Source organism: Odontomachus brunneus, unplaced genomic scaffold (assembly GCF_010583005.1).
Source record: "Odontomachus brunneus isolate Ranch 3 - 2012 unplaced genomic scaffold, Obru_v1 Obru_scaffold_099, whole genome shotgun sequence".
In the NCBI taxonomy this organism is placed as follows: Eukaryota; Metazoa; Arthropoda; class Insecta; order Hymenoptera; family Formicidae; genus Odontomachus; species Odontomachus brunneus.
Window position 1 is genome coordinate 105,489 of NW_022639549.1, and position 18,367 is coordinate 123,855.

At 37.6% G+C, this 18,367-nt stretch overlaps 1 protein-coding gene across 1 annotated transcript in view; it reads left to right on the top strand.

Annotated features, from left to right (window-relative positions):
* Positions 1-18,367, top strand: part of LOC116848723 (probable serine/threonine-protein kinase kinX) — a 59,740-nt gene that overhangs the window by 4,824 nt on the left and 36,549 nt on the right. Inside the window, exon 2 of the mRNA XM_032825122.1 lies at positions 13,250-14,141. Within this exon, the coding sequence (XP_032681013.1) occupies positions 14,030-14,141 (112 nt within the window). The 5' untranslated portion in view covers positions 13,250-14,029. The remainder of the gene's footprint in view (positions 1-13,249; positions 14,142-18,367) is intronic.

The window sequence follows — 18,367 nt, forward strand, 5'->3', positions numbered from 1 at the left end:
TATCGTGTCATTTGTAACTCGACTAACCTGATCGATTCTGAATTTCTGAATCTTTTAAGAGCAATTTATTTGGAAACCATTATTATTGCGCGCTTTCCGCTCTTTTTACAATCTCGAATGACAACTGCTACTCCATGACTATGTTACTCTCTTCTATGTTTGGATCATTTTAGACTTGAACGCTTTGATGGAGCTACGTGTTTATTATCTCTTTTCTTAAATTTTTATCGAGAAAAAATACTATATTCTCATATATATTCTTTGTGTATTTTTTATGGACTAGCTGCGAATCAGTTCACACCTTGACTCCTCCTCACAACTCATTTCTCATAACATCTCATAAATCTGGAATTAGGACAAGAGACTTGCGATGTTTACGCAATTACTTTGTCATCTTATTATATTGTTTATTGTATTAGCTGTACGCGTATTTGTCCAACTTCTACCACATTATATTGCGTTAACAGCTGCTCTGGACAATTTAGAGGGCGATATTTTTCCTTAGCGAAAATATCGCAGGAGACGTCATTATTTCGTGCAATTATTCATTTTTTCATATTTTGTGTTTTCGCACAACTAAATTTCGAAATAAAATTTTGTTGAGAACTCCACTAAATTAGCTGAGCAGCTTAATTCTGATGACGTAGTGACAAGGGTTTGGAGCGTTCTTTGAAGGAAAATTAAAAATTGTTTCTTTTTATAGGAAATCCTTTATTAGAAAAGTAAATATATGCAAATAATAAGTTTATATTACATATATTATATTTACAGTATTGCATACTCATACCATTGTATATCGTTAGTCAGAGTCGCAGTCGACGACGCCCAATGAGAGGAAAATTTGTCTACGGAGAATAAATTCCCTGGACTTATCGACTACAAAGTCTGAAAAACATTATAAGTCCTTACAAAGCCTCCCCCCCTTTTACAACTCTAAGGGCCATGGCACACAGGAAAACTTAAGTAGTAAGCAGTAAGCAAATTGACCAATCACAGTCGTTGATTCTTCTAAAGGGATGTCTACATTGGAAGTAAACAGTAAGAAGTAAAAATAAGAAATTGACCAATCATAGTTAATTATTTTTCTCACATTCGACTGTGGTTGGTCAATTTCTTACTCTTACTTCCTACTTCTTGCTATTTACTTCCAATGTAGACGTCCCTTTACGGTCCAAGAATCAACGACTATGATTGGCTGATTTTCGCTTACTGCTTGGATCCTACTGCTTCAGTTTTTCTATGTGCCACACACCAAAGCTTAAACTAACTCTGTTCACCTTTTTGTTGTTTCCAAACGCTGTCCCTTTTTTCTTTTCTTCTTTTGAGCCTATTGTATTCCCTCCTTTCCTTTGGTCTATATTCCTTTGAGTCTATTCCTTTTTGGTCTATTCTCCTTTTGGTCTATTTCTTTTGAGGGCTCTCTGAAAAACTGTCAAATTATAAATCGTTGTCCTTGTAACTTTGGCCCACCATTCTTTCCTTGTGCCGGATTCCACTGTTGCCTAACCTGGATCATTTCGCTTGCGATTTTAGGTGATTTCAATTCTAATGTCTCTTATAAAGTTTTATTTTCAGAATTTATACTCTCGACACAAATAGCAGCAGTGTTATCAACTGTCATGATAGATGTTTATATTTGTTTCTTTTTATATATATTTTTGCAGCGATAATATAAATACAATTTTATTCGTCTCAAGTTACTACTTTCGATTTATAATCTAATTTCACACGCAGGGATTGGTTCGGACAGAAGTCAAAGTGTCAGGATGTAGCAATAAATTTAAAAAGAAGATTTTAAATATTTTAAAGTAAATATATTTATATATAAATATATTTTAAAGTAAGAGAACACATTTTACTTTGAGGTAATTTTTTATATTTTAAAAAGTAAGATACATATAAATATGACAGTGTATTGAATTGCATTTGTCAGCAATAGCTCTCAATTGTGACAATTTGAAGCGCCACAACTTCATTCAATAAAAAGTGTGCAAACAGCTTCGCGACCGAGCATACCTCACGGTGGGTAGTTCTATTCGTTTGCATCCGGCTTAATTACTCCGTAAAATGAACGCTCTGTTTCCTACCTTTGTCTCTTTTTCACGGAAATCCAGTCATCGCGCCATCGCATGACGAGAGGCGCTGTTTCTGGAGCTGCTTCTCAAAGTAGCCGAAGTAGGAGAATCTTGGGTCTACAGATCTTGCGCAGATTGAAGTCGAATTTCCTGGGCCGTGGTCCCTGATCGACCTCCGTCAGCGTCCGTTTTTTCAGTCAACCCACAATGAGATGCCTTTTTGTGCGAGGCGCACGATATCGAATGCCTATGCATTATAAATAACCGAGAAAGGTCCGTGAAATACGAGTGCGTGTCGCTCGACCAAAAAACGCGCGCAAAAAACTATCCTGGCCCGTTAGCTCCGCGCCATTATCGTCTGGCTTATTACAGCTGCTATCACGCGCGCGCCCGTTTAATTTAAGCAAATCGACTCCGTTCGGATCGCGCCGAGACGCTCGTCCAGACAATAAATGTCACAGTCGTGGTATAAAAATCTTATTTATCTGCGCTTATTTATCCGCGATGGGGCCGATTTATAACGTTAAAACTGTAGAAGCTGCGTGTCTTTTCGTTTGATAAATTCGATCGGCTCAATGAGTATGCAATAAAACAAACGAGGAGAGTGCGTTATACTTCTCTGGGTAAATTAACTCGGACAAGAGATACAGTTTCGCCATCGTACTTGAGTGGAATTGGATTCCTTCCTTATCGGCGATTTGCAAAAAAAGCAATATTTTCATACGCTCTACTTTAAAAATTGAAATGTATGATATTAAAACGTTTGTTATGTTTCCAATAAAATTTACTGTGTTTCTTAACTTAGATAGAGACTTTACCGACACTCAATTCATGAGCTGCAGAAAGTATAGTAAAATTGAAAAAAATTTATATGAAGAGGGAGCTATAGTATTCTCTCCGCGCAGAGGAACTTGACTTTCCTTATTATGGATGACGCTCTTGACGTAACTCTCACCGTCGGTCGATCTGTCCGTGAGCGACTCCAAGCTATCACTTGACGCGCATTGCGCGCGCGCGCGCTACCTGCTACACCTTCCTACGCCGGCTGAAATAGTCCCGTCATTCGCCGAACGCGGAAAATCTCTTGAAGTACGACGGGACAGATCGCGAGTTTTGTTGGAGGGCTTCGGTTAAGCTAGTGGGACATCGTCCGACACGTTTCTCGTCCTTATATCACATAATTACTGCGAAATATGCGACATTATGGATAGTTCGCACGGGCGCGGTCCCCCACGCGCTACTGTCAGGAGTGTCGAATTCCCCACGGCGCCCTGGCGACATACTCTCCCTGACGCGTTGCGATTTCACTTGGAAGCCCCGCGAAAATTGTACGATTTGAAGAGGTTTCATAAGATCGCTATTCAATTCTCTTTCCTACACAAAAGAAAGAACATTCTAATAACTTGATCAAGCTGTTTGTTTTGATGTACATTTTGCTAATTATATAGTCTATCACTTAATCAGAGTCTAAAATAGCACTGAAACGCGCTTGATTTAATATTGTAATCTCTCAATAATTATAAATTTGACATGATGTAATCCGTGTTGCTCGTTCCCGTTACGACATTCGTAACGCGACATTCATCACGCGGTGAAGCACGGGGCGGCAATATTCGCAAGACCTTTTACTATACGTCACATTTATTTTAACCACGTTGTGTGCATTTAACTAATACACATAAAAGACAATGAAATAAACGAATCGTTCCCTTATGTTTTCCGAAACATGTCGTATCTTTTTTGTACACGTTGTTTTTTTTCCTAAAGACACAATTCTTTTAGTAGTTGACTGAATTTCCTTACTTTTTATCCGCGTAATCTTTTCTTTCTTCTAATGCATTTTCCGTGCAGACTATGTAAAAGATAATAAAGGGATCTCAAGTAAATTTTTATTTTACAATCGTAAAAAATCGTAAAAATCGTTAAATTCGTATTGAAACAATTTCTTTTTGTCGTACTGAAACAATTTTTTTTGTCTAAAAAATGGAGAGTAACTCCTTGGTAACGGAGAATTCCCGACATAGAAAACATTAGATTAAAACAACATAAATTCTTACAAATTCTATGTGAATGTCTTTCTCTGAAATGTGAGATTTTACGATGTATTTTTACCTTCAGAAAAGCTTCTATTAGTTTTTTATTTGTTTGCAACTTTCCTAAAGGCATATATACATTCCTATATTCCTATATTCCTATATTCTTACATTCCTATATTCTACATTCCTATATTCTTACATTCCGTCTTCTTGTGGTTCTCTTTTATTTCATTATAGCATAACATAGCATAATAGCTGTGTCTGGCTCTTGAAGACATTTTATTTTTACAATTAAGAACATTCTTGTTTGTATGTGTGTGTGTGTGTATATATGGCTTTATTTATATTGTAATATTTTTATTTCTAACATGTTAATCTTCAAATAAAATTACATAGTGTTAAACTAAAATAAGTTATTAAGATAAATTACTTGCAAGAATATATTTTGTATAGTTCACTGTAACGAAATATCTACTATGCAAACAGAATTTTCACTAATGGAAAGCATAAAATCTTGAATATGATGTGTAAATATCGGAAGAAGATCATCACCAAAGTAATTATATTATACTTGTTCTATGAAACTATTATAATATTCAGATAAAATTATAACACTATACTGTTGAAATTGAAGATTTTAAAATTCTAACAAAATTATATATCGTTACTTATATATTAAATAACGATTAATAATACTCTTGATTGAAGTGCTAAGCTCAGAATGAATTCAGAATGTACTTCGAATAAATTTAATAATTCATGACGAACTCATGATAGATTTGCGGGTATATAAACTCATGAAATACTTGAAACAAGTTATATACTTGAGTATAGTATGTATTTTTCTGCGTGTACGTGTCATTGTGATGGCAAATGTCTAATATAGATATCACGCAAATGAAACAAATGATTCTCAGCGCCAAGTCAATGCCTTCTAGCTTACTTATTTGTTAATCGATATCTTATTAATATTCATCACGTACATGACGTACATGATATATTATTATTAATAAATACACAATATCGGCATATAAATTAATTAAGACACATTATCAATTGTGAGACACAAATGTGTAATTGTTTCTATTTTTGCGACTACGAGTTGGAGGTTATTAGAGCGCTATCGTGTCTCCCGCTGAAATGCGACGGCGAACGTATTCTCCAGCGCGAGTAAAAAACAGACAATCGATGATCTCTGATCGGAACACTTTCTCTCAATGAGTAAGCTGCACGACACACAGTTCGCAGTGATATTGATTAATATTTTCCGTTTCCGTCGGCGAGGATTCGCGAGTGGCCGCGCGATCGTCGCGAGAGCGGCCCTTGGTGAACGTCACGTAACGGCGACGGCATTATCGGGCCGTTCTTCCAGCACGATACGCCACGAATTGCACAACATTATGTGTCAAGGGCTGCGCGCGGGCTACGAGGACGTCGACGTTCGACGTTGCGATGCACGTGGCGGAAAAATGACAAGCTAATTCATCGTCTCTCGGGACGATGCATCGCGCTCACGCAATACGACGACGATAATAAGCGAACGGATTACGCCCACGGAGCTGCTGCTGTTCCCAGCTTCGACCCAGAATCTGCTCGGATATCAATAAAGGAATTCTGGGAACTTACCCTCGAGGATGCGCCAGTGACACCCACGAGGCGATTTCTTCCACCTCGAAAGCTCTCTAATCGACTGCTGCGGAAATCCCGATGACGGGGTTGGACGTTTGTGAATACGACAAAAGAGAATTTTATTTTTAGTTTTTTAGTTTTAAATTTTTAGTTTTTAACTCTTGCAAAGCAAATCCTGCTCTTGAGAACTGGAAATTCGATAGCATGAAAGCACTAATACAACCTTCTTTTTTAATTTATCTTTTCTCATATTTTTGTTACATTAATTTTATGGTTAATATATTGATGGTTTGAGCAAAAGGGAAACGTTTGGAGTATTTTCGAGGTATGCTTAATAGATTAAAAATGTTACTTTTTGAATGTATATTTTTATTTCGACATATTTTACAGGAATTTTAGGCGTATACATTTCCTCGCTTCTGATTAACCGAATACATGGTGAAATATGAGCGAACCAGAGTTTTGGTGGAAGTTATTAGGATTCTATTAGGTTTCTATTAGGATTCTATTAGGAAGTTATTAGGAAGTTATTAGGAAGTTATTAGAATTCAAGTTAGCAAGATCTTAATTAACTAAACAAAATTTTTGGTTAACCGGAATTTTATTAACTTGAACGAAATTTAGGTCATCAACTGAACATCAACCGAAATTTTGATTCGCTTTTTTCCGTATGACGTCAATCAAAAGTTCCGCGGTGAGTATCCAGGAGTCAAATGCCGCGCAATTCCCATGTCACTTATTGGTCGACGCGTTCCGCAGTTTTCAGCACTCTTATTTGTTTTCTAAATCTTCTGTTGATTGTATTGAGAATCTTGATAATTCATATTTTTTCAAAAATTCAATAGCGGAAGAGTATTGTTTCCCTTCGATATTAACATTTACTGCTTCTCCGTATAACATTTTTTAGATATGTTAGGTAGATAATTTTAGATATATTAGATAGATAATTTTAAATATGTTAGATAGATAATTTTTTGTCTTGCCTACCGCATTATTTTTCCGATAGAACCAACGTATATTTGCTCACAAATACCGATATTTGTAAGTCCTCGAGTCAAAAGATGAATTTTTGTGTAAACTGATACAATATCTAAAGTGTTTCAGTCCAAAGGAAAAGCACGGTCCACACAAAGCTATGACGAATTGCTTCCATGAAACTTTTCGATAGGAAGATCCGAATCGTTCGCGCAGATCGTTCTCCGATGAGCTTGTCGTTAACATCAAAATCGATACTACGTGGATCTACGTGGAACTCGGCGCGTCGGGAAAGTCATACATCAAGATAGTAGCAACAATTTTTATCGACGAGCGTAATAACTCATGCGTAGAACATAAACAGAGAGAGGTGCGCGTTTATTGAGCGTACGTCTGCTCGCAACTCCTTCGGAAATGCATCGCGCAACGAAAGGAAGTCGTTATTGGGTTACGTTCAAAAGGCCGGAAACGTAACGCGTAGATTCATAATAACCGAGCAACATGCTCGTTCTCGTTACGACATTCGTAACGCGACATAAACGCGTGAGCGCGGGGCGGCTGCGAGCAAATTCACAGGATCTTTTACTATACGTCAAATTCATTTTAGCCACGTTGAGATGACTAATGCATATAAAAGGCAACGAAATAAACGAACGTCCCCTCACGTCCCCAAAGTTTATCTGAAATCCTTTTATTATTCCTTACATAGCCTGCGCGGGAAATACATTAGAAGAAAGAAAAGATTACGCGCCAACAAAAAGCAAGGAAATTATAAATTTGATCAACTACTAAAGGAATTTTGTCTTTAGAAAAACAATGACGAAGATAGCAAAGGCAGTAAGAGCCAAGGCATGGATATGAAGAGTGCAACCACAAATTATTTTTTATATAGTCTAAATACAGTATACGGAATACATTAACTACCCTACGCGTTTCGGCCATAAATGGCCCTCCTCGGTGTATAATATTAAAATACGAACAAATATACGAAATAATAAAATACGAACAAGTCGCTCGCATCAAAGTACAAAGTGTGGCCGAAACGCGTACAGTAATTAATGTATTCCGTATACTGTATTTAGACTATATATAAAAAATAATTTTTAGTTGCACTCTAATATCCGTGCCTTGGCTCTTACTGCCTTTGCTATCTTCGTCATTGTTTTTCTAAAGACAAAATTCCTTTAGTAGTTGACCAAATTTACAATTTCCTTGCTTTTTGTTGGCGCGTAATCTTTTCTTTCTTCTATTGTATTTCCCGCGCATTCTATGTAAGGAATAATAAAAGGATTTTAGGTAAACTTTTATTTTACAATCATAAAAATCGTTGAATTTATATTGAAACAATTTCTTTCTGTTTTTTTATCGTATTGAAACAATTTTTTTGTGTCTAAAGAATTGAGAGATCTTGGTAACGGAGAATTCCCGAAATAGCAAACATTAGATTGAAACAATATAAATTCTTACAAATTCTATGTGAATGTTTTTCTCTGAAATGTGAAGTTTTACGATATACTTTCACCTATAGAAAAACTGTCAGTCTTTTATTTGTTTGCAACATTCCTAAAGGCATATGTACATTTCTATTCCTATATTTTTACATTCCGTCTATATCAATCTTATCATTACATACATTTATGACGTAATATACAATAACGCTCGTAGCCAAAGGAATGAAAAAGCCTTTAGCGGTGAAGAAAAGAAAGAGTGAAATTTGAAGGAAAGAACCGTTATCTCGGAATGAAAAGAGAAATCGTCGTCGTGGAATGTATTTTTTTAAACCAGTATTTCGATTTGATATGCTAACAATCTTACTTAAACTTATTTTAAATTTATCTTCAGATATTTCGTAGACAGTGAAACAATTCGTACAACATCTGAAGATGAACTTAAGGCGGTCTTAAATTTAAAATGCGACCGTGAATACGGGTCTTAAAATGAATCGGCTTCAGTGTTTTTAACTGCATCAGTAAGGGGAATATTTCACCAATATGGAACTTTAGGTGTTACAAAAAAGTGTAATAAAAGTGTATTGAACATGTGCAGAGTGCCGTTTTCATCATGAACTCTTTAATTTTCGTCAAAGTAGTGAACACACACGGAAAAATGTATACTGCATTCAAATAAATTTTTTCGTAAATAAAATTTTATAATATTCTGATAAAAAAATGAATACTTTTTTGTCTCTTGAGTACATGATAATGAGCTTTTTCAAAATTTGAGTATATGTGTGACGACTATTATCAAGAAAATATTGTTGGGAACTTTATAAAGCACTACTTTCTCATTAATAATTCACAAATTTTATTTTCAATTAAGAAGTCAGTTAAGCAAAAGCATATATATTGCTTTGTATAATTAACTTTTAACCTTTATAAGTTAATATAAAGGCCGTGCATTTTTACTTTAACCGTGTTAAAAAAACATATTAACTCACCTAATTCTGGATTGTACCAAATTTAACATTGCGTGCTTGCGGTTTCCGTGTATTTTGCGTGCGATAACACATAGCTCTGAAACTGCGTTCGCAAAATGCATAAAAAGTAGAAACAGTTGCCACAATTAATTGATCCTTTCAGCGACATTTCACCGATTGCAGTGCTAAACTATTTGATGCGGACGAGATATGCATACGGGATGAGATAACCAGAAGCAAAAGTAGCATTTTGCCAAAGAACACACTGTTTAAGCGTCACAACGAGCATCTTGCAAATCGCGAGATAAAATTCGCGGCGAATCACACGTAGCTATGGGGAGAGATTACAGGGCGGGTCGCAATTCTAGACGCCCGACGGTATTGACACGTCCACTACCACGGTTTTTACTATAGAATTTCTCTCCACAGACCACATTTGTGGTCACAATTTTCTGATTCATTTATATGTTTTACCAGAAATTTGATCAATCTTCAACCATACATTTTTCCCGTGTGTAATTTTATAAAATAGACTTAGTTTGTTTGCATAAGAGTATATGAAGAAAAATGTTTCGTTGTGTTGTACACATGTGACGCTGGTAGCGAACGTGTTAAGTAAAATTGAAAATTTCGAATAAAAATGAGCTCGAAGTGAGATCATGGTGCACGTACGACGCGAACATATTAAATCCTGGCACTGGTCCCGACAGGTTGCCGACCGCAACCGCGTTCGTATAACACAGCATCTCTGCATTTCTCTCATGATCAGCTCAACATGAGACGACGTACGTGCGTATATACGTATGCATGCACGTACGCGCGGTGTACGAAGGCATAACGCAACTCGCGACCAGGGTGTCTACACAAAAGAAGAACGTGTCCGTCGTAAACGCGACGGCGTGGTTCGCCCCAGCGAGAAAACTGAGAGACAATGAGCTCCGCACCTGTCGGGTTTCTTCGCGCGACACGCGGTTTCCGCGAGCGAATGGGGTGAATTTTTAGACTGGAGATGCGCGAGTCGAATATTACTGTCCGCACCAGATTCTGCCCGGAGGATCAACACCGTTTTCATTGCGTTTCAACGCGGACTCGACCCGCGTTCGTGGCTCGGACTGCCGCTCGCGTTTACGCTTTCGTGAATAAATGACACTTTTTGAATAATTAAATGACAATTTATGAACACGTTTTTATGAGAAACTAGAAGAACGGTACTAACGGAAATTGGGAAGCACGTCGCACTCACTGATCGTCACAGATTCGCTCGGTTTGCTAGCTCGGAACTGACTGTTCTTTCTTCTGTCCAAAGAAACTTGTTTGACCGAGTGATTCTTTTGTTAAATTTTTTAACGTTTGGTTTTATTTACTTCAAAGTTTTTGTGACTCAGGAATAAACTTTTTCTCATTTCCGTATGCTCGATTTATATTTTTAGAAATATTGTTATATTTTAAAATATGCAAAAATTTGCTATGTGTTTCTAGCGAAACTGTAAAAACGGCGAAAATTTTAGCAAAATTTCTGTATACATCACTAAATGCATAATAAAATTGGAAAGAATTTATTTGGAAAAGGAAAAAACTATATTTTCTGCATGCAGTAAGTTTAGCATTTTAATGAAGAATATCAAATTAAAAGAAGAATTTAGCTCGCTTGCTACATAGAGTCGGGCCAATTTTTTCTTCGATAAAGAGAAAGTTTTATATATTCTCGCGAAAAAGATCGATTTTTCTTTTGTGTGTATGACATAATAAACTTTCCTCAATTACATAGTATATTATAGCATTATTCCGATATTTTTGAAGCTTTTGCAGTGTGGAATAATGTCAGTTTTTTGTCGAAGCGTGTATTTGTCCTGTTATCTCGCTCGATATTTTTATTTTTTGTTATTATTATAATTAATGTTCTTATTTTTAATGTTATGCTGCTATCGACGTTGCTGAAAAAACAAGAAAATTGCCTCTGGAAATATTTGTTTCAAATATTATACAAATATCCATTATTTCTCTCGGATTTCTCTCACCGTGTTTTTCTCTCTTTTTCTCGATAAATAATTTATTTACTTGAACATAATAAGGTGCACATTAGCGAAGAGCGTTGCAAAGCTTCTTGTGCAAATATGCAAACAAAGATAGGAAATATTTTGGCGCGAATGACATGTACGCTGGGTGAGGAGACAAGAGATTTGCCGACGCAAGAATCTTGCGAGAACGATACTTTAACTACTAAACATTATAAGAAAGAGCAAAACAGCTTCTCGGTCGTGTCGCGACAACACCAAGTGAACTATATAATAGGTCGACTTCGCGACAAACATCAGTCGTCACTCTGCCTATCTTACAATTTGTTAATGAATGTAAACGTCGAAGGAAAGGAATCTCTCGGCAGGAGAGAACTCTTTAAAAAGTAATCTAGCAAATTTGATGTTTTAACTAACAAACCAAACGGCAAAAGATTTGACAAAAGAATCGCTGCTCTAGACCAAGCAAGTTTTTTTGAACAGAAAGAAGAACAGTCAGTTCCGAGCTAGCAAGCCGAGTGGATCTATGGCGACCAATGAGTGCGCCGTGCTTCCTAGTTTCCGTTAGTGCCGTTTTTCTAATTTCTCATAAAAACGTGTTCATAAATTGTCATTTAATTACTGTTTTTTTTTATGTTGATTTTATATGATTGATACGAGCAATAATTACGTGGGAATTTCCAACATTTCTCCACTCTCGTCAAATCTGTGGTGTATATTCGAGGCTCCTGTACGTGCATAATAAGTAAGTGACAATACGACACATGCACGCAAGACAGATCGCCGATCGCGCGAAGCCAAAAAATTGCAAACTAATTACAAAGTGGCTCTAAAGTGCCGATAAACACACGGTTGAATCAATATTCACTGTCGCAATATCAGCAGCATAAGACATCGAAAATTCATCGGTACTTACGTTAATAACGACGGCGTTTTCCTTAATACGCTTTTTATCCTTATTTCATTATCGAGTGGAGACATTCGACGACTGATGCTATTTTCTCGGAAAGTGCTCGCTCGAAAACCGTGTTTCACTGTGTTACACGAAAATTTGCCAAGAAGCAACAAAATTTCTCGTTTAAAATATAAAATTGTTAAATCCGTGAAGAAATGTTCAGTATACCTGAGATATCTGAAAATGTAAAAATCGCGCTTGTCAAATTACTGGAGAAAAATATTTGCATGCAAATCTCAGAAAAAAATCAACATTTTAACTTAAAAATATCATTTTTTATAATTATAATATAATTGCAATTGCATAATTATAATATAAATACCATGTACAATTATTCATGTATGATTTAACAAACGGTAAAGTCAATTTTTGTTATCTGTGTCCAATTTTTATTGAATTTTTATTGAATGTATTTCGGGATGTTATTCTCGCACTATAGGGGAATATAATTACATTATATTATATTACCTAATTATATTATATTATATTATATTATATTACCTAATGAGGCAGAGCGAGGAAAAACCGTTCTGCAAGGTGACCCCCTTCCACCATCCCTTTCCACCTATAGGGTAGACCTATTTCCTCTTCCCCTTAACTCCCACTATGCCTTTTCAACAGCCAACCAAACTCGATCGAATAGCAAAATTTAGACAATGCAAAGCAACGCGCGACAACTTCTCGTTAAAACTCATTATACACAGAGATTGTCTCTTTTTATGAATATTAAAATAATTATTCTCAATCCTCGTTTTAATACTCATAAAAAGAGACAATCTATATAATGAGTGTTTGTAATGAGTTTTAACGAGAAGTTGTCGCGCGTTGCTTTGCATTGTCTAAATTTTGCTATTGCTGGGTGTGTTTGGTTGGCTGTTGAAAAGGCATAGTGGGAGTTGGGAAAGAGGAGGTTTACCATAGATATAGAAACACACACATACCATTAGGCGCCGTAGGGGGTGGAAAGGGATGGTGGAAGGGGGCACCTTGTAGAACGGCGATTCCAATAAGTGCATCGCATTTTTCCTCGCTCCGCCTCATATTTACCCCAATTGTCTGTAAGTTCTTTCTCCCACTCCGATATTCTACGTATTTCTATGAGCCTGAAGCATCTTCTATTTCTTTATTAATCGGTTACCCTTCTTTAGGAACAGCAAGCTCGAAGCGTACCTGCAATGTCGGCCCTGAGCGCAGTGGTGGGGAGGTTAAGATGAAGTCTGCTTCTCGGCTGTCGCCTAGCTTAGTTTGTAGCCGACTGCTCTCGGAACAGCATCGGACGAACGTCGATATACCGGTACGCGAGTGATAGTGTAAAAAAGAGAGAGAGAAAGAGAGAGAAAGCAAGGAAGAAAGAAAGAGAGAGAGAGATTGAGTCGCTATACTCTGATCTTTATTTAAACGCATTACGCCGATAATGAAATTCTATTCTTGCTTGGCACAGCACAAAAGTGACCGAAGCAGACATAGTAGCAACATCGGCGACACAAGCAACGTTAGTATATCATTTCGGTATAATACTGTCGCTAACATAAAAACAAGTAAAACAGGTGGGCCATTGCTTTCGTGTGAACGATTAGATCGTAAGATCTCGTAATAATTGTGGGTGCTGGTGTTTCGCGCGCGGGTCTAGCGCATTCGCGGTTAACGCGGCACTTCTGTGAATTTGCGCTCGCCAAAAACACGCCCGCCGCAAGATCAAAGAAGGGAAAAAGGGAAAGGGAAAAGGGGAGGGAAAAAGTGTAGTGTGTGAGAGGGAGGAAGGAAGAGGAGCAAGACAGGGAAGATAGTAAAAGCCAAGATTTGTGCAGTCGTCATCGAGAGGAGCAACATACAACAGTCCATCAGCTAGTCCTGTCATTACATCTCCGGCTGTAGTGCAACGATCATCACGCTTTGCATCGTTACATCGGAACTTTACTTGCAGCAAGATGTTTGTGACATATTCAATGTTTGAAGACGCGGCGGAGTTCAAAGAGTTTGCATATTACATGAAGCACGTCTTATCCCTAGATATACGCGACTACATAGAAGATCCTCATGGTATGTAAAAGAACATTATTAATTTTTTTTTATTATTTATTCTTAATTACTCTCTTCATTATTTAACATCTTTTATTTATTTTTTATTTTTATTTATTATTATTCTAAATGCGCAAGTTGTACCCGAGTTTGTTCGTCGCGTACTGCGGCATTATCCAAGCGTGATAACTTGTACTTTCGTTCCTTGGAACACGTCCTTACGACTTGGTTGAAAACGTCTCTTAAGACATCCTCACGGCTATACCCGACAATCACGATCTCTCAATTGAGGAGCCGGTCGCGCGATGTTCTGAGACTCTCCACTGAGTTGTAATTATTGAATTATCTTTTCGAATGATTCGTTATTAATCTCTAAACAGGACGTGGGTTAGGAATTTGTGTCCATAAACTGCTCACCGTCCGAACGTAGCGATTCGCACTTTCGCTCCCGGGAGCACTCCAGACACCTAAGGACACCTCCTTAACTTTCTCATGTGAGATTTCGTAACGCACGGGGACTCGGTCTGTGACATCGATTTTCTCAGTCGCTGAAGTGGAATATACTACAAGTTCGTTTTTTTGCTGTGAACTTTGGTTTCCAATTGAAACAATTGCGCGCACGTCGATGTTACGAGTGCGACTTCGGGAAAGCACCGGTCCCGTGTCTCTCGTTGACGCGAGTCGAGAGAAGTTTACACCTTTTTGTCGATTCGCCTATGTCTCTCTTCTATCCTTGCCGCGCGCGTCACACGCGTCGCGGCGCCGGCGTCACGCGACGCGGATCATATTGGCCGCGTGGGTGGAGACGTCGCGTCGCTTCGCGCGTCTGTGTCTGCTCGCTAACCACGATCTTTAAACCGAGGAATCCCGAGTCAGTCGCGATGTTCTATTTTTACGTTGCTCGCGATAGCGCTAGCGCGATTAGAGTTTCGATTAATAATCACACTCGCCGTCACTCCAAATCTGACCTTTCCTCCCATAATGCTTTCGTGTTCTCGGCTATCTCTCTACCGATAGTGAAAGTAATATATTCTAAGATCATTTTTCTCTCTCTCTCTTTTCTTTCTCTTCGCGATGGAGTCCTTTCGAAAACGAGATCGATCAATTGATGACAAATTCAATTGGACTCTGGTATTCGGTAAAAATTTTCTTAGTGCAGTTGTACTTCAATGTTCATTTCAAGTGTTCTTGGAGAGTGGAGAATCAGTTCTTTTTTTTTTTCTTTAATTTAACATATTTGCTATACCGGTATTACGTGCAAGAGATCGGTTTATCGCATACATGTGTGTGATAATTAGTAATAATTAAATAATAATCAATGATAATTTTTCTGTGTCCACACATAGACGGAACTGTATAAGCCTGTTTTACACTTCTAATTAGTTACTGCAATTACTCTAAAGAGATACAGGAAGGAATAAACCGCGGTAGCGAGCGTGTTAACTCAATAATAGGGTCATTGCCTCTTTAACGTTCTCCACTTACCACCCGTACAAGGTCACATAAAAATTTTGCCTTCTTCCGTTTTCTCGACTATGTCGTTTTGCGTAAGTGCGATAATTATCGCTTTAGATGAGCAATCCTGCTCTTAATCAGCCACGCGATTTGTCATGATCCGATGAAAGACAGAAAAAGAGAGAGAATGTTGTCAAGCTAAGAGTAGCGGGAAGGGACGACTTGAAAAACTGGTCCTTAAAAGTATCTTAAAAGTGACATACTGAGAAAGATAACGGTGACTGACAAGTCACATTAAGCCGATTATGTGTTTCCGGTTGTATAACACCTTTCGTCACTCCCAACGATTCCCGTGAATCTTTTGTACTTTTGACATTCTCAAACAAACGACACTTGATGAATGACGGTGTTCTGAGAGAAAAAAATTCGTTGAACCAACCAAAATCATGGTTGTTTTCCTAACCATATTTTCCTAACCATGGTTAGCCCTAACCATATTTTTTATTGTTCCAACACAAAAAAATGATTCAGTGACATGCGTATCAGGCTATTGTTACTAATATTGTAGTAGAATTTAATTAATTAAAAAACAAATGGTTTTCTAGAATCTGAATTTCAGTGGAATTTAATAGAAAAATATGTGGTCTGATAATAATTTATAGCAATTGTTTCTCTATGCGACTATAATTACAAATACGAAACATTTTTTTCTCAGTGCAAAATAGTACAAGACAGCTCGCGTGCGACAGAGCGCTATGTGAGCGCGTGCGCGCGATATAGATAATATATTTAACATAGCTCCTATAATTAGCGGCTTTACTCTCGTGCGGTTTCGCGCGCGGAGTCGGTTCATCGAACTTTCGTACCTACCGCGCGCGCTACCGCATCGATTTTATCGAGAATCGATGGGAATGAGTTTGACGCGTGCGCTGGCTCGTAGGAATCTGATTTGTGTGCGCGTAGCGCTTTTTAAAGGCTCTTTACGGAGCGTGACGGCACGGGTAGCGCGCCACCCCAACACGTGAACGACAGCGAACGACAGCCGGTTGCGCTGAGAACTTGCGGTGAGAACCTCATACACACAAATAGACCACAAACAGACGTTCATAGACCAGCAGTCTATATTTTATGTACATTTGAAGGATCACCAATTTTGCCCTACTCTACGAATATAACCTTTACTGCTGCAAAGAGAAATACCGACACAATAAGAGACAAACCAGGTGTCGTTTCGCTACTACTGTAGGTGTCGGTGCTACTTTAGCACCGACATGCGACAAGGATTCCCTGGCTCCCTTTCCTTTACGCACCTGCAAATCATGAATAAGACGCCTGTCAAGGTTAACACAGGTAAAAACTAAAGAAACTGCTTGTCCCGTTCCTTTCTTGTCACGTCTACTGCACCTTTTCTCCGTTGTCCCCTTCATGTCTTACTTCATCCTGATATGATCAGGTGTGAAAAATTAAGTATAATCTGCCAGGTTTGCCTCTGTATGTATGTGTGTGTTTTCACGCAAAACGTAACGCTCACGTGATCGTCTGTTTGCACGCGCATCGTCACGCCGAAATGTCAGGCCGAAAAAGATTTTCCGTAATGTTTCTTGGGCTTTCTCGTAAATAGCGCATGACACGGCGTGTCAAAACGATCATGTTAATCTCGTGGCGACGCGCGATTTAGCTTAGCGTGAAAGTAGCTGGGGAATTCCACTCGCTCTTGCTTCGGTCTTTGACTTCGAAAGAACGCGCGAGGAATACACTCTCTTTCTCTCTCTCTCTTTCACTCACTCACTCTCTCTCTCTCTCTCTCTCATATTGTGGTTTACTTGTCAACCACTTGTTTGAAATTCGCACGTTTTTTTCCCCTTGAAAAATCGATATACGACTCTTCCTTATACTGAGGAAAAAATTCTTACAAATGCAATGTATTTTATTGCTTTCAAACATATTTGATCATTGCAATAATTCAAAGAAATTAATGTTTCAATCAATAAATAGGATTATTCGACTTCTTAAAGTATTTTATTGTCTGGTGCGTGTAATTTATTGTTTGGTTCGAAGAAGAGGATTGTGCTTCACTTAATTTTTTCATTTTATTAAGAAAATATTGTATTAGTTAGTGCAAACAACTATATTAGATCGCGCAAAATAAGACATTTGAAATAAGTTTACTTTTTTTATAAAAACAATAGTTTTTTTCTCTCAATCAAATAACATGATTTATAATCTGGTTGAAAATTTTCTTTAGGTAATACAAACTAAAACAAAATTTGATATAAAATTATGTTGTTTGATATAACAATATTTCGTACGTTGAGAGGCTAAACAAGTCGAAGTCAAACAAATAGGAATACCAAATCCGAAGAGACCCTTTCCTGCATGCACTCGCAAATTTTGTCCTGCCAAAAGTAATTAGCCGCGACGACGCCTCCCGTTGACTTCCCACAACACGTCTGTCAAACGCGCAGCGGACACTCATTTGTCTCTGTCGGCGCATCTTTCAATTTGCATGTTTATCACAAGGAATATATGTGTATTTGTGAATTTTGAGAACGGTAAAAACGCATTCTCTTCCTCGCGACGATAACAGTCGCGACGTTGAGATAGGCATCTCTGTCCCTCCTTGAATTTCATAATGCATATAGAATTAATTCATACCTTTGTGTTTTATTTACTCGCATGTCTGTTGAAACGCGAGAAGTATCGATTTTCATATTATCACTTCTATTTCTATTCATATATATATATATATATATATATATATATATATATATATATATATATATATATATATA